Consider the following 25,838-nt stretch of genomic DNA (forward strand, 5'->3'; position numbering starts at 1 on the left):
TTCTTTCCTTTCTTTCTTTCTTGGAGTAGAGTTGACCTGGTGTTACATTGGTTTCGGTGCGCAGCTTGGAAGACCTTCACGTGTTGACTGTAGGTCGACACAATGTTTTCTTTTCAGTCCGACACCCCTGTACAACCACACCTTGTCCAGCATTTGGCCACGGAGGCGGACTTTGCGGAGAGTTCTGGAATTCATCTCCGGGCTCACAGCGGTGCTCTGCCAGCTTGCTGTGATGTTGAACCAGAGGCCGGTTCCTTGAGACATATCGGGAGACATCCAGGCAAACAAAGCATATTCCTGACGCACCAGCCATCAGGAGGATATCTTTGGATCTGGGTAGCTAAGGGAGGGGAGGTGAAGAAAAATCGTGAGGTTATGGCGCTCATGCACCTGTAGTCATCAACATCGCCATTCCTCTGGCCCCGGGCAGTTCAGCAGCGGGAACGAGTGAGGGCTCTTCTCTCCATCTTCTGCTCTTTGAACGCGTCGGTGTGGGCATGAACCCCTGCCCGTCCACAGACAAGGCAACGGTGCTCTTGTTCCTTTTTCGGCCACTTCAAGGTCAAGGGTGCTTAGTTTTGCAACACCAAGGAAAACGTGTCATCTTGCGGGTTGTTGAAATCGAACAGGTTGGTCTCTCAGAGTCCTTTGATTTCAAACAAGATGATTTTGAGAGCAGCCGAGTAAAGGATTTCCACAAGCTCCCGTCTCATCACTGACTTAATCAAGCCACATGGCTTTCTCTACAATCTGGGGTGGCCAAGGGAGGGAAGACGAAGAAAAACCATCATTGTGTTCATCCTCTGGCCCGTTACGTAACACACTTGATTGCCTTCAAAGTTCAGGACCCAGTTTTCTCCTAGTGGATCTCACCAGAACAGGTACAGTTTCTGAAACACTCCGTTTAGGGAATCCAGCCGGTGGTAATGTTGATTGTGCGTGGGAAGTGCTCATGGTCCTAGACGTGGAAGAACGAGCGGACCTGGCAGTTCCAGCCAAGCAGGGCGTGTGTTTTATACCCATTTTGTTCAGGAATGAACTTCCTTGAGCTCCAAGGTGAGTCGCAGTCATGGGCCATCACCTGCTTCACTTCCTGCTGCCTACAAGCTGCAAGAAAGGAACCGAATCTTCAGGAACTCCCTAGATCTGAGTGGGGGGAGTGAAAGGTCTCCTCGAGCGACCGGCATTATTTTTTCCTGAAATAACTTGCAGTCTGCAGCGGAGAAAGGACATGGGCTGGGGCAAGGTGCAGGGACCTCCAGGTGTGAATGGAGAGATCTAAGGGGTAACGGCTCTTGGGGAGGTGAGTGGGGCCCACAGCCAGCAGGCTGGGAAGGGATGCGTCGGAGGAGATGAAAACTTGACAGCCCAGGCAAGCTCCACCAGCAAGCCTTAGTGCTCTGCAGGGATGGCAGTCGGATGCACGCGCTGCCTGAGAGCCGCCATGGCTTGGAAGGGGATCCGCGTGGCTGTCGGTGCCACGGGCCTTGGCCACGTTGTCTCGGACAAAGGCTGGTGGCAGGGGAGGCTGCTAAAACCTCGGAGGGGGCGTCTGGGACCAGCGCAGTAAGACGGGAGCAGGCAGGGTCGGTCTCCCGAGCACAGCTGGGACTCCTGGACATGGAAAGAGAAGGGCAGAAAGGGAAGATTGATTTCTTACTCATTGGGTCCATGGAGGTAGAGGTGAATTTTAACAAGATGACCTAGTTTGATCCATACCCAATAAGCTAGAGAAGCCGGTCATGTCAATCGCATTTGGCAGATCAGAACGTTTGCCTCTCCTTAGCCACCATCAATAATATTAATGTTATTAACAGTAATAATAATAAGTTTTATAGACTTTGTCCTTAAGTCCTATAACTCCCTCCTGGGGATTTCGTCTGTGGAGGCTTGGAGGCTGGGGAGATTGGCTGCCCAGCCAGTGAGTGACGGCTCCAAGTTCAAACCCAGGCCAGTCCTGTTCTCTAGCCCCCCAAACCTGCCTCCCAGGGTGTTTTTGGCACCCACCTTCTTTGTTCTCCTAAGGTATCACGGGGGCTCGATGCACTCTTTACCACTAAGGGTGGTCATTTTACATGGAGGGTCATGAGCCGTAGCCTAGGGTAAACGTCGTTGTGTCTCTGCTACACTGAGGACTTTGCTTCGGGGAAGCAAGTGTGATTTCGTGAGCTGTTCTCAGCCGCTGGACCTGAGTCAGGAGCCTCTTCTGACTTGGGGACACCGACTCCTAGGGCTAGTTGGGGGTCCCACTGGAGTCATCATGCATTCACTGAGGCAGAAACGGTGTGTGTGTTGGGGACATGTAAAGAGCCTCTCCAAATTTGTAAGAAAAGGCAACTCCAACTCACGGGCCAAAGCACAAGAAGGTAAAATTCAGAGATCAGTAAATACAGATGGGCCTTACCTAGGTGAAATGCTGCTCAGGTTCACAGGTGATCAGGGCCCTGCAGATTTCAGCAACACCATGACTCTGTGTGGTGTTTTTCCACTTATGGGAAGAGGGGAACGACTGAGAAGGTCCAGGGACATCAAGGGGGCGGCGGGGGGGTCAAGCCTGCGGCATTGTCTGGGGGAAATGGAGGTCGATGAAGCTTTACTAAGGCTCAGCCTGGCATCACCTACCAAAACTGGAAGTACCTATACAAGCAGCTGCGCTTCTAGAAAAAAAATGAGTCTTTGGGAAATAGTGATAACCTATTTCTGAGGATAGTTACTGTGGCTCCTGTTTAAAATAGTAAGTTATACGCAACTAATAAATCATGGAACCCTACATCAAAAAACTAATGACGTACTGTGCAGTGGCTAACTGAATAGAATAATAACAAATAAAATAACATAATAAGCAAACGATCTAAATGTCCCTTTCTAGGGACACTGGTAAACAGTTTATAGTGTGATCAGCGTCGTGTGCTGGCAGAGACCATGGTCTTTGGAAGCAGATGGCCTGACTTTGAACAATGGCTGCACCTCTTAGTAGCTGTGTGACCCTGAGCAAGTTCTTGATCGTCTCTGCCTCAGTCTCGTCATCTGTAGGGGGGATAACACTATAACAAAAAGCCCCTCTTGCAGAAGGTTGTCGTTAGTGACTGAATCCAGACCTCAGAGTGTGCTGAGTCTGACACACAGTGAGTCCCGTGGAAGTGTTTCCTAGTACTATTATTGTTGCTGCTGTTACTTATTTATTTTTTTTTTCTGAAAGATATCATTCAGCCGCTAAGGAGAATAAATATTCTGACCCGCGTATTCGGCCGTAAAAATGTTAGGTGATTACGAGAATCCTTCAGAACAGCACATATGGTGAAATCCCACTCAGTAAAAGAAAAAATAAAATTATACTTGGAAAAGTCTGCGGCACCTGGGTGGCTCAGTGAGGTAAGCATCTGACTTTTGATTTTTGGCTCGGGTCATGGTCTGAGGGTCGTGGGATCGAACCCCGTGTAGGTCTCCGTGCTCAGCAGGCTGGGAGTCTGCTTGGGATTCTCTCTCTCCCTGTCCCTCCGCTCCTCCCACTGTGTATGCTCTCTGTCTCTCGAATAAATAGATAAATCTTTTTAAAAAAGTCTGCAAAAACTAACAGGAATTTAAATAATTTAAGGCTTGGGCCAGAGTGGGGTGGAAGATAAAGGAAGATGATAAGTATTCATTTTCTATGCCTCTAAATACATGACTATTACTACAGCTTATATCACTTTTACAGTGAAAAATAAGGACATCTTACCTATCTGCTCAGTATCTTATGAACATATTACATATAGTTTGTATGCTTATTGGATATTGATCTAATATAATGCCGGAAAGGTTATATCCAGTAGTTTCCGGCATCGCTTAAAAATTGCTGTGCTTAAAGTCTGGTGTTAGAGCCCACGACTAATGCTTAAAATCAGTAAGTCACTATGAAAACTCAACCATTTGGGGATATGAGTTGTTTTGGAACTCAAAAATACTTTGGCTAAGTGGAAAGACCTTATTATGAAAATAACAGATTTTCATTTCCTCTCTAATTTTATAACTCTTGGCAATACAACCTTTGTTTTGCTGTGAATGTTGGAAAAGGAAACGAGTGGATGACTGAGTTCTATTTTCCAAAATAAATACATTTTAATTTTGTCTGGAGGTTGTAGGGCTGTGCCACATCAGGTTATTGCCTGGAAGGGGGCCGGCGGGGAAACTCGGGCAGGGGGCTCTCTTCGGAGCTCTAGACCTAAGCATGAGCACTGAAATCACAGATATGCTGGAGAAGCTTTAAAACTCTCCCAAGGAGGGTCTTTGGAGAAGGGCGTTCCTTCGGGGTCACTGGTCAGCCCTTGCTCTGTGGTTGTGACGCCCACGCAGAGCGCCACCTGGTGGGTTCTGGAGGTAATGTCAGTGAGGGTGCCGGAGGGATGTGGGCCCTGCTCTTGGGTGGTCCCCTAGCATCACGCAGTGTGGAGGTGAAGTCAGTGACAATCCTATTTCTGCGTTTGGAGCTCTGTTAGTTCCTTTCTCTGCTGGATTGGGCAATTGCCCAACGACTACATTTAGTCAAAAAGACATTGTTGCAGACATTTCAAGAGGACTACCATGTCCTTTTGGGAAGAGCAAAGGATTCTTCTCTACAAAAAACGATAAAAGTGTTTTTTTTTTTTCTCCTTACTTGCTTTATAATTTTGAGAAATTTCAGCCATACCAAACAGTGCACAGAATCCTGTAACCAGTGCTCACAGATTATCCATAATGGACAAGTATTGAGATTTTGTGAAACTGATGAACACACAACATCATTTTTAACTGAAAGAAACAAAACAGGGCGCCTGGGTGGCTCAGTGGGTTAAGCCTCTGCCTTTGGCTCAGGTCATGATCCCGGGGTCCTAGGATCGAGCCCTGCATCGGGCTCTCTGTTCGGTGGGGAGCCTTATTCTCCCTCTGTCAGCTGTTCTCCCGGCTTGTATGCTCTCTCTCTCTGTCTCTGACAAATAAATAAATAAATAAAAGCTTTTAAGAACATAAAAAATAAATAAACAAAACATTCCACGTGAAGATGAAGTAAGTCGCTTGTATCTATTCCTAATTTCACTTCTCCTCCTCATTTCCCACTGACAATCACTATTGTCAATTTGGTATATATCTTTATGATCCATTTCTTTGTTGTTGTTCTTTTTTGAAAAACAAAAACAAAAACAGATATTTACTGAGTCCTATACCAATCCCTGTTCTACCTGCTATAGATACAGAGAAAAATAAAACAGTCTCTATCCCTGAGGAGCTCAGAGTCTAGTGTGGGAGACAAACACCTCAAAACCAGTTGCAGTCCAGGGTGAGAAGGTTGAGGTCAGCCCAGGGGCCATGGGTGCACAGAGGAAGGAGGGACTGTCAAGCAATCGGGGAAGGCTTCCTAGAGGAAATGACAGTGGGCTAGACCTCATAGGATAAATGCACTTGCTGCCTTGAAATGCCTGGGGAGGGACTTGAGGGCTGTGGAGAAGAGCTGAGCAAGGGTATGGGGTCATGAAGCAGAAGAGAGCCCTCAGGGAAGATTGAAATGCCCAGCGCAGGGGGACCTGGCCAGTGGTGTCATTTGCCCACACCTCTCTTTCTAGCTCAGAACCTCCATCTCCTTCAGCTTTTTTTTTTCAATTCAATTAATTAACAATAATGTATTATTTGTTTCAGGGACATAGGTCTGTGATTCAGTAGTCTTATATAATACCCCATAATCCCTACAACTCATACCCTCCCCGATGTCTATCACCCAGCCGCCCCATTCTTCCCACCTCCTTCCCTCCAGCAACCCTCAGTGTGTTTCCTATGATTAAGAGTCTCTTATGGTTTGTCTCTCTCTCTGGTTTTGTCTTATTTTATTTTTCCCTTCCTTCCTCTATGATCCTGTGCTTTGCATCTTAAATACATGTATCAGTGAGATCATGTGATGATTGTCTTCCTCTCATGGACTTATTTCGCTTGGCATAATACCCTCTAGTTCCATCCACATCATTGCAAGGTTTCATTTGTTGATGGCTGCATGGTATTCCATTGTATATATATATACGCCACATCTTCTTTATCCATTCATCCATCAGTGGACATCTGGGCTCTTTTCCATAGTTTGGCTAGTGTGGACATTGCTGCGGTAAACATTGGGGCGCACATGCCCCTTCATTTATCATTCATTTCTTTATAGTTTGAAGATCTATTCAATTCAGTGAATATTTCTGACCTGCCATGTGCCAGGCACCGTTCTGGATGCCTGAGATAGACTGGGGAACAAAATAGGTGCAAATTTTTCCCTTCATGGAGTTTACATCCTAACTAAGGGACACTTTTTTTTTTTTCTTTGGCAATCATATAGTATATTGGAAGGGAAAAATGCATGGCTATAAGTAAAATTAGGGCAGCATGAGGGGGACCAGAGTTATGGGTCTGGGTGGGTAAAAAGGCATCTTTGACAAGGTGAGATTGGGCCAAGCCTTGAAGGAGATAAGGGAATTAGCCCAGTGGTTTCCAGGTGGGAGAACATCAGGGCAGAGAAGCCGGTGGTGGGACATGCCTGGCGTCACTGAAGACTGGGCCAGGGGCCAGTGTGGCTCTGCTGGAGGGAACAGGTGGGAGAGCCAAGGTTTACGTGATGAGGAGGGATGGTCCCGGAGGCGGGGTCACGTGGGGCCCCTGGACAGTTGGAAGGTTGGCTTGAGCGGTAAATGGGACACCCTTGCAGGGTGGCAGTCGACAGGTGACACACTCAGCCTGGCTGTGTTGAGAGCAGATTGGAGGGGCAGCAGGGGCACGGGGGGGGGGCAATGACCACAGTCCTCCAAAGAGAGATGGTGTTGACCTTGACCAGAGTGATTGCAGGGTCAAGGGGAGAAGTGGTCCCATTCTGGAGGTGTTTGGAAAGCGGACCCAGATGAGTTTCTTATAGATTAAATTAGGAGTATCAGAGAAAGAAAGGTGTTAAGGGAGTTTCTCCCTTTTTTTGGTCTTTAATTGACGTGAAATTTACAGAACCTTAAGCCATTTCTAAGCACATAGTCCAGTGGCACTCAAGGCCTTCCTGGCATTGGGCAGTCACCACCTCTGTGCACCCATCCCACAGCCTCTCTGGGGCACCTCGGGGGCTCAGTCTGTGAAGCGTCTGCCTTCAGCTCGCGTCATGATCTCCGCGTCCTGGGATCGAGCCCCGCGTCGGACCCCCTGCTCGGTGGGGAGCCTGCTTCTCCCTCTGCCTCTCCCCATCCCCACCTCTCATGCTCTCTCTTTCTCTTGTCTCTCAAATAAATAAATAACCCCCCCTAAAAATCCCCCAAATAAAACAAAAACAAAACAGCCTTACTTCATCCTCTACTTGGCCAAGCCCCTGGAACCACTAACCTCCTCTCTGTCTCGAGATTTCCCTCTTCTGCATACTCCGTGTCAGGGGAATCCTGTAACAGGTACTGTGTTGCGTCTGGCTTCTTTCACTCACTCTGCGTTTTCAGGCTTCAGCGAAGCCGTGGCCGGTGGTAATGCTTCATCCCCCAACGGCTGGGCAGCAGCTCGTTGTACGGCTCTGCCACGTGTCGTTGACCCGCTGGTTCACGGGTTGGACATCACGTCGTTTCTGCTTTTGTAGCTCTTGCGATGGACTTGCCACGATTACTTGAATATGGGCATTTGTCTGAACATCTGTTGCCCGTTCTTTTGCGGATCTACATAGGAGTGGAAATGCTGGACCATTTGGTAAAAAAAAAAAATCATTATAGTCCTGCAGTGAGTGTGCTTCTAAAGTGTGTGGCCTGCAAGGATAGAGTTGCCGTCATCAAGATGAAGAGGGTTGTGGGTGGACAATATTTCAGGGAAGTGGAGGTTGGGACGGCAGGAACCGTGTTCGGGTTGGTCCGGTTGATTTTGGGATCCTCTTGGGCGTCCCCGTGGCATTGTTGCATCAACTTGGATAGACAAGTCTGGAGCTAGCAAAGGAGGTTGGTGCCGGTGATGTCATGTGGGAGTCGCTGGCGTTTAATTGCTATTTAAAGCTAGGGGGCTAGAAGGTAGAGGGACAGGAAACCAAGGACCGAACCCAGAGGCGTTCCAAAATCAAGAGCTTGGGCCAAGGACCTGCAAAGTAGACAAAGAAGGAACAGAGAAGTAGACAGAAAATCAGGAGCTTTGAGGTCCTCAGAGGCTAAGTGACAAAATCATATCGAGGGAGACGAATGATGGATTGTGTGAAAGGCTTTCGAGGCTCAGGTGTAATTAGACCTAAGTGTGGACATTAGGTCGGGTGACAGGGGCAGGGAGGAGGGGGGTCATGGGCAGTGTCAGGGGACGGCAGACCCAGCATAGGTCATGCTTTCCAGGTTTCATTGCAGGAAGAAAAGAAATGGCGTGGCAGCTAGTGAGGAAATGAGGAGAGGAGAAGGTCTTTTTGTTCCTTTGGGAGGTGGGAGGCATTAGTAGCATTTTTGCGCTGATAGGAGTGATTCCGTGTAGAGCAAACAAACTGACTCTTTCTTGTAGAAAAGGGGGTAATTCCAGATGAGAAGCCCTTGAAGGACCCCTAGAGGGGCTGCCTTTAAATAGCATCAGGGCTCTTTCTCCCTTGGTGCCTGCGGGGAGGGGAGGGAGATCGTCCTGGGAGAGGGGGTAAGTGGGAGGCCAGGGGTCTGTAGAAGTGAGGGAAGACCAAAGATCAGAAGCTGAGAGTGAAAAGGGGCCAGATGGTGTTGGAAGTTTGGAGAGAGGCGAGAGATGTGAAACAGCCCTTGGAGAGGAGCAGATGACCTAGTTGGGCGGCGTTGAGAACCATTGCTTGGGAGGCCCAGGGATCCCATGGAGATGCAGGCGTGAAGGGAGGTTGGCCTTGCTGCGCAGGGGCAGGAGGCGAGAGGGGAGGGTGGCATGTGTCCAGTGCTGGGGGACAAGCAAATACAAGGAGGCAGGACAAGAAGGGCACGGACTAGAGGATGCATGGGAGACTGAGGTCACCCAGTTTGGTTTTGATTTCCAGCTGGTGGAGTGGAAGAGAAGACCTCTGGGGTAAGACATGGTATCAGGGCTCTGTGATCCATGGGTCGCCAATCCTCATGGAGGGGGTGGGGGTGGGGGGGATGGAGGTTGGGGTTGGGGGAGGTGAAGAATCACTGGCAGAGAAAGTGACAGGGAAAGGTAGAGGCTGGTGGTGGTGACTTGGGAGCCGGTGGCTGAGGCCGAGTGGGGATTGTTGAAAGGGATGGTTCAAGGAAATGAGATCGCAGAGCCCTGGGAGGTTCCCTTACATGTGAGATAACGCATCCATCATTAAACCCCAAGCAGCAACGGAGACATTCCATCGCAGAGAGAAGGGAGAAGACAGCTGGCCTGGGAGTCAGCGGACAGTGGGGCCCTTGAGACACATATTGGGCGATCTCGTCTGATGGCATGAGATTGGGGCTGGAGCCTTTTTTGGGAGAAAGGAGGGAGAACAAATGGTTTCAGAGGGGCAGGGAGGGGGCGGGAGGGGCGGGAAGGATGTGTCCTGCCTTCCTCAACCGGTGGCCCAGGGACTGAGAGGAAAACAGTTTTGCCTAGAGAGGATGGTAGGGAGGGCGGGGGCCCTGGGGGAAGCCAGGTGTCTGTGGGGACCAGGAGGTGAAGGGAAGGTTCGGGAATAGGGGACATAATATAGGAGAGTATACAGATGGTACGGTGACTGTTTGTTATAGTAGGTATCATAGATCTGGAAAATGTGTAATAGTTGTGATACGCACACATTATAGTATTGTTTTGTGTATATACAGTTGTTGTTGTTTTTCAAAGGCAGTGCGGCTCGAGAATCCAGTCCTTCTGACCGACTGTGGCTCTTTTCCTAAGTGCGTGACCTGTGATTTGGAGAATAAACAGCTGCGTCCTAAAATAAGACTCCGGCAGAGGCCCAGCACATAAGAGGCCTTCCGCGACTGTCTGTGGAATAAATTAATGTCATTACAGTAGGCTGAAGGAGGAGTTAGCAGAGACCTGGGATTTCTAAGGGAATGTTCCATTCCCCCCAAGGGTGCTCATACCCCGTTTACCAGACATTTCCGGAGAACTGAATACGGCTCCGTGCTGGCACTGGACAGGACAGCTAAGTCCCTGCTTCTTCCCGGAGCTTCAGTTTAAACAGGTGCAAGTTCATGGGCGTGAGGCTGGATTTTTGAACGAAGAGATTTGTGCATGATTGAGATGTTTTTCCATTAGGCTCCCAAATATTATTTAAAATCTTGTTCAGACGTGGGCTCATTTTTATTTATGTATAACTAGATCTTTGTAGAGCCTCACTGTACCTGAGGGACACAGCTTTGTGTGTGTTGTTATGTGTCTGTGGTGTGTATAGATATGTGTGGCGTATATATATATGTGTGTGGTATATGTGTGTATGTGTTTATTGTGTGTATTGTGTATATGTCGTGTATTTGAGTGTGCTCTGTATACATGTGTGTTGCGCATGTTGTATGTATGTTTGTGTGTTATATGTGTGCATATGTTGTATGTTGTGTGTGTGCATATGTGTGTTGTGTGTGTTTCTTTGTGGAGGAATGGGCAGTGGACAAGGGAGGAAGAATCCCCTCTTCTTGTCCTCCCCCCCCCGTATTAATTGTGAAAGCCTAGGATGTTATTGGAAATTACGAAGTGCACTTCTGTCGTAATTCACTAATCCTGTTTCTATAGATTGTAGAGTGCTTTTGGTTGAGTGAGTGGGATTTATTTATTTAAGTATGTGTAGAAAAAATAAGCAAGAGTATTCTGGGCGTCTTTATGGTGTTTTATTACAGATACTTCCTCTTCTGCAACACTCGGGATGTTATTTCTGTTCCCATTCAAATGCATGTATGGCAGGAATTAGACAGCAAAGACCTTGACCACAGTGGCCAGTGGGGACGTTGGTCAGCTGAAGCCACGGGCTCCTTTGGAAGGGACAGCAGGTTCTTGGCTCCGGGTCTGTGTTCCACGTGGGATTGGAGGCTGGGAGGTGCCAGATCTTCTGATGTTTTCAAGAGAAACCAAAAAAACCCAGAAAACTAGATTTTAATGAGTTCTCATTTTTTAAATGTTGGAAACTAATTTCACTGTGTTTACAGTATGACAGAAACCAAAGAAGATCTTCATTCCGCAGGTGGCCTGTTTGAGACCTCTGATTTAGACTGTCCCCAAACAAATGATAGCATTTAAGATGTTTAAGAACAGCCAGGATCACTCCAGACTGGAATTCCAATGTGCAAACTGCATTGGGGTTTGTGCCCACACTGCGCAGATGTCCCATCAACCCCATCTTCTCTAGGACAGCATGGCCTGCAGGGCGTGGAATGTTCTGGATGGGCTCTGTCCAACACAGTAGCCTCTAGCCACATAGGACTGTGGGACCTTGGAAATGTGCCTGAGGTAATGGAGGAACTGCATTGTTAATTTTAGTTAATTTAAGCTTCAATAGCCAAGCCTTCCTGTGGTGTCTACAAATTCTCATCCCCATAGAAGCCCAGCCAAGAGCTACTGAACAGAACCAAACCGAGAGACACCTTTGATTCGCAAAATGGTGTAAGGAAGAAAGGTGGGGTTGGTGTTGGTGGGGTCTGGGACAAAGCTTCATACCTCTAATTATATGAAACATCCAAGTCAAGCTGATACGCTCTTAGATAAGATACGTTCCATCCTTCTATCCGGACAAGTCTTTCTTCATAACAGCCTGGGAGGCCAGGTTCCCATTTAGAATTCCTAGACTCTTGGGTCCCTGCCTCGGAGCATGGTGGCATGGGGAGAGCTGGCCCCTCCGTCCCCACTCTGCTCCACTCATGGCCTGACCAGTGAGCCGGGGTAGAGTGGAACTTTACCTAACGGGAGAGCCAGGACCGCCGTCTTTGCGGACTTCTGTTCCTACTGCGCGTCCCGCCTGGTCCCCGTTTTGGCTGCAGCTTCACCTGACCTTGAGACACTGCACCCAGCTTTGCAGACGCGCCTTGTATCACAGGTTCCCGCACTGATCTGGGTCTAGACCCGCCCTCTGGGACCCGCACTAGGATCAGATGGACGCCTCTTGGGATCGCACGGAAGCCTCTCCCTCGTTGCCTCCAAATTGGGGGATAATCACTTTGCTAAATGGGCTTGCGCTGAATTCTTTGGGGGCAAATTAGAGCTGAACTTGACGGCTTCTTTGAAGGAGTGTTTAAGAACCCAGACAAGGAGTGGGCACAGATGTGACTCCGGCCTGAGGTCAATAAGGAGAATTCACTTCATTAAGCTGCTTATTTACCATCACGGAATCATCTTTGGCAATTTGCCTCGGAAGACTTTTCTGACTTGGGGTGATCATTTATGCCCAAAGAACTGGGCGGGTGAAGACAGATTACAGGTTGCTTTCACCCACGGGTAAGTCACTCCAGTGAGCTCCATGGGATTAAGGGCATTAGCTAAAAAAATCAGGGATCTTAATGCTGAGATGTGGACCTGGGTTATCTTCATCGAAACAACATCTTTCAAATGATTTATAAAATCTGACAGTCGAGTAGGTGTAGGGGGAAAAAAAGCCCATAGTCGTTGCCCTGTGTGCGCACATACTTGCAGGTGAACACCAGAGCAGGGTCCGTCGGACGAGGGCTTCGGAAGCTGATTTTGAACCACCGACTGCTCACGTTCTTTTCGGGTTGGCAGCATCTCCAGGAGCCGGAGCTGGGGATGAAAGCTGGTCAACCTTCCGGAAGCCGGAGAGCCCTGCCCTTGTTACGCAGCAGCTCCCTCCTGTGGTGACAACGGAGAACAGGCACCGAATCTGTGCCCCTTGGAGGAAATCAAGATCCCAGGCACAGAATCCCGAGAACCCCCGCTCCTTAGCTCTCTCTAGAATTCAGGATTGTCAGTACAACAGGCTCCGTGTCCTCCGCTAGACCGTTCAGACCTTCATGCGATCGGTGTGTGTATGTGCTTGTTGCTCCCTTTCCTGGAGAACACTTGCATTGTCTCCCCGTCTCCTTAATTTCCTCCCTACTCCAGCCACTTTTCATGGTTAGAAACTGTCCCGTATGACTTCATAGCTCTTAAGTAATACCGTGATCAAAGTTAATGTCAGTATTTTATTGCCGAAACATGTTGTCTTCTGGGTGACTGTTCTCGTGGTATAAATACTTGGCAAGCCTGAGGGGTTTTAGGAAGTGATGGGTTCTTTTTCTCATTGCCTTGACCTAATTTTCCCTCTACCGACATCAGTTCTAGCTATTGAAACAGAAACCTTCGAAACATTATTAGAAGCTGAAGGACATCCCTACATGCTTTATGATTCTTAGACTGAGTAGGATTGCTTGAGATTAAATTTGAAAGCGACTTCGTGCCCGTGTGCTTATTTCTAAGGGATCCAGCGATCCTGTGAACTTACCTCTAAGGGATCCAGTGATCCCATTTGCTTATTTCTAAAGGATGTTGTAAACACATTTGCTTATTTCTAAGGGATCCGGTAATCCCGTGTGCTTATTTCTAAGGGATCCAGTAATCCCGTGTGCTTATTTCTAAGGGATCCTGTAATCTCTGGTCCATTCGAACTCTTGAAACCCTCCCTTCTGAATTGGCTGCCTGTGGGGCTGGTCAGAGGTGTGGATGAGGCTACCTGTGTCCAAAGACAACAAAACCCCAAGGCAGTGCAAGAGGATAGGGTTTGGGGGATAAAACTGGAGATAGGAGAATGGGGGAAAGATAACAGTTGCTAACCCTTCTCGCTGCTCTTCTGAGGGGGTGGACAGGCCTCATTCTGCTGCTGTGGAATAATCGGGAGTCTGATGTCCTTCATTTCCTCTGGAATCTTACCCACAGGGGATCGTGGCAGTAGGAACTGGGGGGCGCGGCGCCCTCGGGAGCTTCCCGTCTCTCCTGGCTCCTTTATTTATCTGTTTATTATTTTTATTCATGCAGGTCCAGTATTTCAAATACTGACCAGTGAATAACAAGCCCTCTTTGGAGGGAGGTAGTCTCGTCTCGGTGGGCTTCTCGTATACATTTTACATATCTTTTAAGGATGAATAAAGGATTCATGAAGAAGATAAAATGGATTGGCTCCATTCAGAAAACACTGAATGCAAGAGTATAGCTGTTTGTACACCTGTGTAAGAGGATTTCTCTTTTTTCCACCTTCCAAAACCCAACACGGCAGCCGCTTTACTGGAACTTATAGTAAGTGAGGAAGGAAAAGCAGGTACACAGTTTAGCAGTTAAGCGCTGCTTCTGCTTATTGGCGCTATTATTTTCATGCGTCCTGGCCTGAGCTTTGACCGTCACTCTGCCTCTTCTGTGTGCTAGCTGTGTGGCCGAATCCTTCCGAGAGAGAGAAACATCTGTAAGCCATAAAGTGTAGTCAAAACACCAGAGGAACAAAGAGCCCAACGGTTTCCTATGACTGAGCAGACGCGGCTAGATTTAAAGCATCTTGGCAGATACGGTCCCTGCCTGTGAAGAGCTTCTAGTCTATTTTGTAGGATAAAGCTCTGCTTCATGGACTCTTTTGATGCTCCAAGAACTTTGCTTCCCACCTGTTTGGATCTGACAGCGCGACTGTGAACGGTGTAGCCGGGGCTTAGGTCCTGGGATTGGTCCGGGGCGCACTTTGCAGACTCCCGCCCGTTACAGGGCTGTCGCGACCCTAATGTCCCCCGGGGCGCGCCGGTGTGGCCTCTCCCTCTCCTCTCTGATGGGAAGACTGGCGGCTCTGCTCAGCTCCGAGGTGTGCGGAAGCTGGCAGGGTGCCTGCGTTCCCCTGGGTCAGCTTGAGCTCCCGCTATAGTTTCACCCCAGAAAGCAACACACCCCATCAGAGAGAGAGAGGGAGGGAGGCAGGGAGGGAGGCAGGGAGAGCTGATTGAATGTAGCAGCCTTTGGTATTTGCTTAAAATGCTAAACAAGAGACCCGGGTCTTTAAGAGCAGGTTCTCAGGGAAATTCTGGAATTGCAAGCTGCAGCCCTTTCTCCCCGCGCTGGGTTTGGCTGTTTTCCAAAGCATCGAGGCCAGCAATTGAGGGACTGAAATATAGTCAGCGGTGGCACATTTGCACCACACGAAACATTCTCTGCCTCCAAAGCCTCCAGCGGCTGTGGGACCGGCTCACCGGCAACAGCTCTTGGCTGCTGGCCTCTGCAGGGAGGGAAGATTGGATCACAATGGTAAGAACCTCCAGAGTTTTCTGTAGAGCTGGTTTGGGACCTGGCATCTGTCCGTGGCATTGGCTGTGGGTAGCAGGAGGCTGAACTTGAGCTCTGGGGTGCTTCAGTTTCTTCCTAGAAAGGGCAGGGACCCCCTCCCCCAACTTGGCCCCAAAGCCCTAATTTTTGGGAAAAATGATTCGGAGCCTTGTAATGAATAAGGACCATTTGCTGGGCTGTAGCAGGGAGGGACGGTCCAATGGTGACCTCAGACGTGAGCCCCGATTAACGCAGCCTCTCGTGCGTGCTCGTCCTCTGGACGCAGCTGTAATTTCCAGGCGGCCGCCTTCCAGAAGTAATTGCTTTGCTTTCTCGGTATTTTCGTGCGGGGCTACAAACCTGCTCATTCGGAAGCAGCTCTCTTGCCTGACGAGTGAAATGTCACAGTTCTGCGAGTGTCACTGTCGATGGGAGGCATTGGCACGTTCCCCATGACTAGAGCAAACTTCTAAGTGATTTCTTTTTTTTTTTTTTTCTTTCCTTCCAAACTGTCATTCACGCACAGCGACTAGAGGGGCCCAGGTTCTAAAACAAAGTGTAAGTGACTTTGTTTGGGGGAAGTCTGTTGGATTGGCCGTGGCAGAGCGAACATTGCCCGGGGGGGGCATGCCTTTCTGGGAGCGCGAGGTCTCAGACCAGGGGTGGGGTGGCCCCTGGTCGGGGAGTTGGGGGGGCGGTGTGCTGAGCTCCCTGGGCCCCACGCATTTCCTTTAAGGAATCCAGCGACGAAGGACATGGGTAATAATAAGATTATATAACATTTAAGAGAAAATATAACCTATTACTGTGTAGAGAGAATGCCTAAAATACATTTATTTGACTGCACAGCTGATGTGTGGGACACGATTATCCCGTTTATAATCCAGATGAATGAAGAGAGTGCTGATGAGGGATATGGGAATTTTTAGAAGTAAGTCTGCCTCTCCAGCCAGTCAGAAAAGGGGACACTGGGAACCAGATTGATGAGACTTTCATTTCACTTTCTGCCCTCACCCTCCAGCCTTGCTCACTCGCTCAGGAGCAGACAGACCCTGGAAACAGTCACAAAGCTCAGGGTCCGATTGTTCCCTCCTTAGTTGACGGGCTAGGGGGTCTTCGAACCCCGGGAGATGTCACATGAAAGAACCACCTATTCCTCCTTGCCCAGCAGGGTGGGTAACCATCAGCTTGCCCGGCATGAGGATTAAAGGGGGCTCCTTAGTGCTTTCGAATGTTTTTGCCTCAATTCTTGAGGCATAATAATTCTTTATCTTTTTTTTTAAGGATTTTATTTATTTATTTGACAGAGAGAGAGAGAGAACACAAGCAGGGGGAGCGGGAGAGGAAGAAACAGGCTTCCTGCCGAGCAGGGAGCCCAACGCAGGGCTCGATCCCAGGACCATGGGATCATGACCTGAACGGAAGGCAGACGCTTAATGACTGAGCCACCCAGGCGCCCAATTCTTTTCTTTTTATTAGCCTGAGGGCGTTCCTTTAAGGATTAAAAAGGACCGAGCTCTAATGCAGGTGGGTCCCTGCCAGTGCCCTTGAAGCCTGGGCATGAGCTGAAGCATAGCGACAATCTTGTACCACATTCAGGGAGACGACAAGGAGCCTGCCAGGGACGGACTCACTTAATTGCAGTAGCACAACCTAAGGAAGGTATGTGGACCTCTTTTTTGGATGGCGGAAAAAAAGTTGGAAACATTACCCAGTTGTACATTGAAATGAAACCTTTGGTCTAATTGAGCTTTTCCAAACCGCGAACACTGAAGCGGTCACGGTGTTGTAGGGCAGACAGTCTCACCAGCCGGCTTTTGCAAAGGGAGCTGTGCCTACCTTTCCTTCTAGTGAGAACTCCGTCCAGAGAGCAGGGGGTTGACCAACGGGTCTTTGATGGTAAAGGGAGGGAATCTCTGCATAGGTTAGATTTTTCAAGAAGTCCCTCCATGAGGACGAGGAAACCCGTGTTTCTTATCATGCAGATGTGGTCAGTTACCTTGCTTATCAGAGAGAAGGGACAGTCATTGTGTTTCAGACCCTCCTTATTAGGATCAGGAGCGTGTTGGGACTTGCTGGGCGCTCCACCAAGTACCTCGGCCCGCCGTGGGCTCTGGCCTCAGATCGCCTGTTTTCATTTTATTTACAGATCAGAAGAAAATGCAGAGTTAAATCCATCCCACAGAATTGCAAACCACTTTAAGTTATTTCAAAGCAAAGGAAATGTGTGAATGCTTTCAAGGAATATGTTACAAATATCGAGGTTGTTTCTGCTACGTGCCAAGTGTTTTAAATACTTTAATATTCCCCATCCTTATTTTTAAGCAGATATTATGATTATGATTACCATTGTGCTGAGGTAAGGTACAGAGACGTTAAATATTTGCTAAAGACACACAGCTAGGAATAGGTAGTGTGAGGGTAGGAACAATTACAAGGCCCTTCTTTTTTTTTTTTAAATTAATTTATTTATTTTAGAGAGAGAGAGAGAGGGCATGAGTGGTAAGGGCAGAGGGAGAAGGAGAGAATCCGAGGCAGACTCCATGCTCAGTACGGAGCCTGACACAGGGCTCTATCCCACAGCCCTGAGATCAGGGCCTGAGCCCAAACCACGGGTCGGACGCTCAACCAACAGACCCCCGCCCATACCAGGCACCCCTCAAGGCCCTTATTCCCTAAGCCACCTCATCCTACAACCTTTTAAGGTCTGGAGGAAGGTAAGCCAAGCCAAGACTTCGATGACCCAGCCTTTAAAGCTTCAAATAATCTTTGACACTTCTCTTTCTTCTTCATATCCAATCCGCTCCTAAGATTGTTCTTTCTTGGTGTCTTCTGTTTGGATGCAATATTGTCATTTGATTCTTACCTTATGTTCCCGCTGTGGCCAGCTTCCCTTCAACAGTTCCCTTCATCTGGGACAGAGTCTAATGTTACGAAAAGAAGATTTAAATGCAGCCAGACCTAGAGTTCCATTTTTCTGCTACCCACCTGTTTGTGTGGTTTGGGGGCAGTGATTTTTTAAAACTCCTTCTTAACAGTTACTGTTCTTGTTTGCAAAGTGGGACTCATGATTCTTACTTCTGTTGGGTCTCGGTAATAATTGCCTTAACGTTTGTGTACAGTTGGATGTCTGATTAGGCCGGAGATCACGGTGGGGAGGTGAATTGCGAGGAAGCTTTTGAAATTATTGGAGTACAGGTGATCAGGATTTCAGTGAGGATGGTGGGGAAAAAATGAAAAAGAATCCGAGCAGGAGGACAGATGCATGAACGGTTCACCGGCGCAGGCCACTGACTGAATGTGAACTTGAGAAAGGGAAACGCAGCAACGGACTCGAGAAGAGTGAGGGAGAGTCCTGTGACTGTAGTTCCTCCGCCACCAGGCAGGACGCTTTGTATCCGGTAGGTTGTGTGTGTTGTCAAAGGAATAAAAAAGACACCCATCAAGGAAGCAAAAGTATGAGAGTCAAAACATATAAACCGATGACTTTTGTAGCCTGTCACCTGAAGTCCAGGGGTGTATTTAGAGGTGAGTGACAGTGTAGCGTGTTCTGGGACAAATGTGGAGGCTCAAGATGCTAAGTGGCCTTTGGATTATGTTCCTGAAGAGAAGAAGGTGGGTTCAGAGGGTCAGGGGAGGGGACGTGTGCCTACCCCCAGATATATAGATCCGAAGGTTTTGGAAGTTTGAAGGTGACACGTAGAGGGCAAACTGGAGATAGCTGGAAATGACTAATGATTTCAAGGCTGTGTTCTTGATAACTGATGACCTAGCATCACGTTGATAAGATGAATGGAAAGATATGGAAGAACACGAGTGGATAAAAAAGCCCCCTTCCCTCAAAAAAAAAAAAAAAAAAGCACACAGAATAGAAGTATTTTATTAATTAGAATAGGTAGGATAGTAATTGTCAGGAAGGGGGATATTTTGATGGCACAGTTTAGGGACTTCAGTGTGTCGGTTGGCTTTGAGTCTCTCCTTGAAGAGTGTGTCAGGCGCATTAAAAATTATAAATTGCACGACCAGTGATGTAATGAAGATGAATCGTTCCCCTTGTGCTTTCTGTGGTCTTGTGTGAAGGAGCTGCCTTTGATGGCTTCGGGGAAGTGCAGAGCTGAAAATAAGCAAATGTGAGCTCCGTTCCGGTTTCATCCCGTTGGTCAGCTTCACGGGTCCAGATGGCTCACGCTGGATGCCGGACCGGTCCCGTCTGGCGAGAAGACGTAAGAGCAGGTGGATATGGCATGGTGGGTAAAATACCACAGAAGTCGTTGCTGATCAAGCCTCATGTTGACTGTGAAATCAACAACGTGAGAGAGGAAGACCTAGGATAAAGAGACTAATTAGCTGGGAAACCTAGAAATTAAATAGGTTCCTGGGAGGAGATGCTCCTTGGGGAGATGCTCAGAGGATTATGGGAGAAATGGGATAGTTCAGGTTGTTAGCCTTAAACGCAAATTTAAATGTTCTCGTGTAAATGTGGACATGAGAGTGGCATGAAGACCCTCCGATGTATGTCCAGTCCTGGCTGTATCTGGTACTTCTGGCTGAGCTTACGACAGGCAGGCTCACCCTCCCCACGTCTGCTTCTCTGACTTCTGCCCTTCCCATCGGTATTCCCAGATGCCTGCTAGTTTTTTCCCCTCCTCTCTTACTTCCCGTCTTACTCTTGGGATTTAGCAATCCAATATGTGGATTGGCTGCCCAGACATCTCGGACCCCTGAGGATTTTTGGGTCTATGAAGGGCCCGGACTCCCCCAAAACCCCCCCCCCCGAGTCACCCCCTCCCTCTTTCCGCCCCCCCCCCCCCCCCCCCCCCCCCCGAGAAGGGCAAGTGTATTTGGAGGCATTGGGTGTTTGGATTCTGAAATTCTGTGTTTGGATTTAAAGCACGTTTTATAAAAATACTTGGGTTAATTTCCTTATGTGGTTAGTTACTGTGTTTATTTTGGTTTCAGTAGGGAAATCAAAATATAAGGAAGCATGTATGGACAAGTTTTAGGAAATGGGCAAAGTCTCTGGTAGAGAGAAAGGGGAGAAATCAACACCAGTACCTACTTAATCAGTCTCTTTAATTAACTGTTACTCTGTTTCTATATGATTTGTATGTTTCTGACCATGACTGACGAATCAATTCATGCAAAGTGTGGTTCATCGGCTTTGGGTGTTTCTAAGGAGCAGACTACGTTGTAATATGTCGCCACACCTAAGACTTGCCTGGTTTGTATTCACGGATCATAGAAGTTCTTTGTAAAACTGTGTTTATAACGTAGGTTTCGTGACCCTGAAAAAGGCGAATACCGTTTACCCAGTCTGGGACTTAGCACTGCCTGGTAAGCTTGTGTGAAAGTGCATTGACATGGAGTGGATGAATTTTTAAAATGGACTGAATTGGTTCTGAGAATATGTTTCCTCTCCCCCGTTTTCTCCTTCCTCTCCTTGGAGTACTGATTTACTTAATCAAGGGGTTTTAAGTAAGAATCTTTACTCAAGTGTAACTTCTGAACAGAAAAAGTGCATAAATCATAGTTGTATAAGGCGTATTTCTGCAAAATGAGCACAGTCTTGCAATTAGCACCCATTCAAAGAATAGACCATCCCCGGCACCGGAAGCCCCTTTATCCAGCCTTCGTGATCTTGACTTATAGCCCCCAAATCAAGTTTCACTTATTTTTAAGCTTAGATACCCTCCTTCCTAAACTTCTCTTAGTAGATCTCTGTGCATGGGTAGGGATAGAGGAGTGTGCTCACCACACTGAACAGTGGGGGATAATTCCAAATTTTCTTCTTCATTCCTTTCCTTACTTGAACGGTGTTCTTTATAAAAACAAGCATATGCCATTTACAGAAAACACATAAGCAATTTTTAGAAGAAACTGTGTTTCCTCAAAGTAAGCCTTTGAAACATTTTATGATGGGTATCAGTCAGGACGTTTTTCAAGTCACCTGGAGGGCAAGTCAATCTGAGGCTTTCTGTGGTCTCATTGGAGATTCTTTGAATGTCAGTAAGAGGTGACAGGCAAAACCCTTCACTCTTGCTTCTCACTGAGGCTTAAGGAGCTGTTACAAGTACTAGAAACAGTTGTAAATAGCAATATAAATTACAAATGGCAAAGATTAAAATTTGTTGCAAGTTAATTGTCTGTATATCTTTGCAAGACATAAGTCTGATCAGATTTAATAGTCTTGTTAGGATTTTCTTTCTTTCTTTTTTTTTTTTTTTCCTTGTTAGGATTTTCACATTGAGCTGATGTTTCAACTTCAGCCGAGTTGCCATGAACAAGTGTAATTTCTTGCGGGCCGCGGAGGAAGGTGGGTTTCATGGTCCCCCTGCCTTACGTGGCCAACCACGTCCCCCGGGACAGTGATGTCTGGCTGACCTGTTTTTTCACAGAGCTTCCTATTACTTTCAAATGCATCGAAGTAATAGACTCTCACGCACTGTAAAGTCAGGAAATCTAAATTCTGGTTTTGTCTTCAGGGAAGACAGAGCAGAGCACCGACCTGAAATCTACAGGTAGCCTGACACGTAATTGAGAAAACTAAGACAAAGGCACTTTTGTTTGCTGGGATTTTTTGGATTACTGATTCGATTTCCTTGCTGGTTATCGGTCTGTTCAAGTTTTCTACTTCTTCCTGTTTCAGTTTTGGTAGTTTTGATGTTTCTAGGAAATTTTTTTGAAGATTTTTATTTATTTATTTATTTATTTATGAGAGAGAGAGAGAGAGAGAGAGAGAAAGTGAGAGAGAGAGAGAGAGAAAAAAAGTGCACACAAGCAGGGGGAGCCACAGGCAGAGGGAGAAGCAGACTCCCTGCTGAGCAAGGAGCCTGATGCAGGACTCGATCCCAGGACCCTGGGACCATGACCTGAGCTGAAGGCAGATGCTTAACAGGCTGAGCCACCCAGCCATCCCTGTTTCTAGGAATTTATCTGTTTCTTCCACATTGTCCGATTTGGTGGTGTGTAGGTTTTCATAATTTTCTCTTGTAATTGCTTGAATTTCCGTGGTGTTGGTTATTTCTCCTCTCTCATTTGTGATTTGATTTATCTGGGTCCTTTCTCTTCTTTTTGATAAGCCTAGCCAGAGGTTTATCAATTTTATTAATTTTTTAAAGAATCAGGTCCTGGTTTCACTGATCTGTTTTATTATGGTTTTTGTTTCTGTATCATTTATTTCTGGTCTAATCTTTACTGTTTCCTTCCTTCTTCTGGTTTTGGGTTTTGTTTGTTGTTCTTTTTCTAGCTCCTTTAGATGTGATATTAGATTGTTTTTTTCTGAGATTTTTTATGCTTCTCGAGGTAGGTCTATAGTACTATATATGCTTCCCTCTTAGGACCACTTTTGTTGTAACCCAAACTTTTGTACCATTATGTTTTCATTTTCATTTGTTCTTTAACCTCCTTTTATTTGTGGTCTTTCCAGATTTTTTTCTTGTGGTTGGCTTTAGTTCCATTGTATTATGGTCAGAGAAGGTGCATGGTAAGACTTCAGTCTCTTTGTATTTGTTGAGGTCTCTTTTGTGACCTACTTTTGTGATCTTTTCTGGAGAATGTTCCATGGTCACTTGAAAAGAATGTGTATTCTGCTGTTTTAGGGTGGAGTGTTTGGAATATATTTGTTAATGTATATTCTGGCCCAGTGTTTCATTTGAAGTCATTGTTTCCTTGTTGATTTCCTGTTTAGGTGATCTCTCCATTGATGAACATGATGCAAAAATTCTCAATAAAATACTAGCAAACTGAATCCAATAAGACACTTAAAAAAAATCGTTCACCACAGTTGAGTGGGATCTGTTCCTCGTTTGTAAGAGTGGTTCATTAGTCACAAATCAATCAATGTGATATGTTGCATTAACAAAAGAAAAGATCAGAACCATATGATCATTTCAATAGATACAGAAAAAGCATTTGATAAAGTACAACATCCGTTCATGACAAAAACACTCAACAAAGTAGGCTTAGAGGGACTATACCTCCACATAGTGAAGGCCATATATGCAAAACACACGATTAATATCATCCTGAAACTGAGAGCTTTTCCTTGATGGTCAGAAACAAGGCAGGGTTGTGCACTCTCACCACTGTTATTTAACATAGTACTAGAAGACCTAGCCACAGCCTTCACACAACAAGAAGCACTAGAAGTCATCCAAATTGGCAAGGAAGAAGTAAAACGTTCACTATTTGCAGATGACATGATACTCTCTATAGAAAATCTTAAAGGTGCCACCAGAAAACTGCTAGAACTGATAAATTCAATAAAGTCACAGGGTACAAAATCAATGTACAGAAAACTATTACATTTCTATACATTAATAATGAAACTGCAGAAAGAACAGTTAAGAATCAATCCCACTTATAATTCCACCAAAAACCATAAGATACCTAGAAATACACCTAACCGCATAAGTGAAAAACATGTTCTCTGAAAACTATGAAACACTAATGAAAGAAATTGAAGAGGACACAAAGAAATGAAAGACACACATGTTCATGGATTGGACGACCCAATATTGTTAAAACGTCTATACTATTCAAAGCAATCTACGCATCTAATGCAATCCCTATCAAAATACCACCAGCATTAGTCACAGAGCTAGAACAAATAATCCTGTAATTTGTATGGAACCACAAAAGAGCCCAAGTAGCCAAAGCAAGCTTGCAAAAGAAAAATAAAGCTTGCAAAATAAAAAATAAAGAAAAAAGAAAAAAGAAAAGAAAAAATTCAGTTGTGTTACAAACTTGTAGTTATCAAGACGGTATGGTATGGGCACAAAAATAGACACATAGACAGAAAGAAAACCCAGAAATGAACCCCCCAATTATATGCTCAGTTAATCTTGGTCAAAGCTGGAAAAAATATCTAATGAAAAAAGACAGTGTCTTCAACAAATGGTGTCAGGAAAACTGGACAGCCACACGCAAAAGAATGAGACTGGACCATTTCCTTACACCACGCACAAAAATAAATCGAAAATGGATGAAAGACCTACATGTGAGACCTGAAACCATAAAGATCCTAGGAGAGAACACAGGCAGTAACTTCCTTGAAATTGGCTGTAAGAACTTCTTTTTAGATATGTCTCATGAGGCAAGGGAAATCAAAGCCAAAATAAACTATTGGGGCGATATCAAGAAAAAAAAGCTTCTGCGCAGCTAAGGAAATAGTCAACGAAACTAAAGACAATCTATGGAATGGGAGAAGATATTTTTGCAAATGACATATCTGACAAAGGGTTAGTATCTAAAATCTACAAAGAACTTAGAAAACTCAACAACCAAAACATGAATAATTGAATTAAAGAATAGGCAGAAGATATGAATAGACATTTTTCCAAGAAGACCTCCAGGTAGCCACCAGACACATGAAAAGATGCTCAATATTCCTTATGATCCGCGAAATAAATCAAAACTGTAATATCACCTCACACCTGTCAGAATGGCTGACATCAGCAACACAAGAAACAACAGGTGTTGGAGAGGATGCGGAGAAAGGGGAACCCTCTTACACTGTTGGTGGGAATGCAAACTGGTGCAGCCTCTGTGGAAAACAGTGTGGAGATTCCTTAAGAAATTAAAAATAGAGCTTCCCTATGACCCTGCAATTGCACTACTGGGTATTTGGACTACAAGAACACTAATTCAAAGCGATACATGAACCTTGATCTTCATAACAGCGTTATCTACAATAGCCAAGTATGGAAGCAGCCCAAGAGTCCATCGATAGATGAATGTTTAAAGGAGATGTGCTATAGATACACCATGGAATATTGCTCAGCCATAAAAAAGAATGAAATCTTGCCATTTGCGACAACAGGGATAGAGCTAGAGAGAATTATGATAAGTGAAATAAGTCAGAGAAAGACAAATAGTACATGATTTCACTCATATGTAGAACTTAAGAAACAAAACAAAAGGGGAAAAGGGTGAGGGGGAAAGAGAGAGGCAAACCAAGAAACAGACTCGTAACTATAGAGAACTGCTGGTCACCAGAGGGGTGGTGGGTGGGGGGATGGGTGGACTCGGAGATGGGGAGAAGGACCGCACTTGTGCTGAGCACCAGGTGATGTATGGAAGTGTTAAATCACTGTGTTGCACACCTGAAACTAGTATGACACCATTAATTAACTAGAATTTAAATAAAAACTTGAAAAAAAGAATAAACCCAATTAAGACTTTATTTGACTTTTTGATGACAAAAGAAACTCATGACAATTGGAGAAGATTCAAAACATGCTGAAAACGAAAGGAGAAATTCAGGGCTAATTCCTGTGGGTTATATGTACGTAATTCTGGCCTTTCTTATGTGTGTACGTGTGCTTGCACTCAGTATACATGCTACACACATACTCATGCTTGCACTCACATATACACACCACACGTGTAATTTTTACTAAAAGCAGTAGGATAAGACTTTCTTTAATTATATATTCACAATATCCCACATGCTGCTTCATAGCACTCATCACACTTTTAAATTATTTATACTATGATTTGATTAACATCTGCTTCCTCAACAGACTGTAAACTCTCACGCATCAGAACCATGTTTCCTGTCCTAATCTTGATGGCTCTGCCAGTGCCTGGTGTGTTAAATATGTGTTGAAAGAACAAAAAAACAATATTTCCCTTAGGTTCACAAGTAAATATTCATCTCTGAATATTATTCATAAACATGCAATTTTGTTCTTTTTTTTTTTAATTTATCACGG

General features: G+C 46.0%; 1 protein-coding gene across 3 annotated transcripts in view; it reads left to right on the forward strand.

Moving 5' to 3' along the window:
• Nucleotides 1–25,838, forward strand: part of PLD5 (phospholipase D family member 5) — a 375,019-nt gene that overhangs the window by 40,044 nt on the left and 309,137 nt on the right. Inside the window, exon 1 of one of the 3 annotated variants that reach the window (XM_032862918.1) lies at nt 14,809–15,105. The exons of 1 other annotated variant lie outside the window; for it this stretch is intronic. In XM_032862918.1, the coding sequence (XP_032718809.1) occupies nt 14,836–15,105 (270 nt within the window). In that variant the 5' untranslated portion in view covers nt 14,809–14,835. Of the gene's footprint in view, nt 1–14,808; nt 15,106–16,764; nt 16,786–25,838 lie in introns of those variants that run through there. One more of the 3 variants, XM_032862920.1, reaches the window with a different exon arrangement.

Source organism: Lontra canadensis, unplaced genomic scaffold, assembly GCF_010015895.1.
Source record: "Lontra canadensis isolate GAN:19392208 unplaced genomic scaffold, GSC_riverotter_1.0 scaffold24, whole genome shotgun sequence".
Taxonomy (NCBI): Eukaryota; Metazoa; Chordata; class Mammalia; order Carnivora; family Mustelidae; genus Lontra; species Lontra canadensis.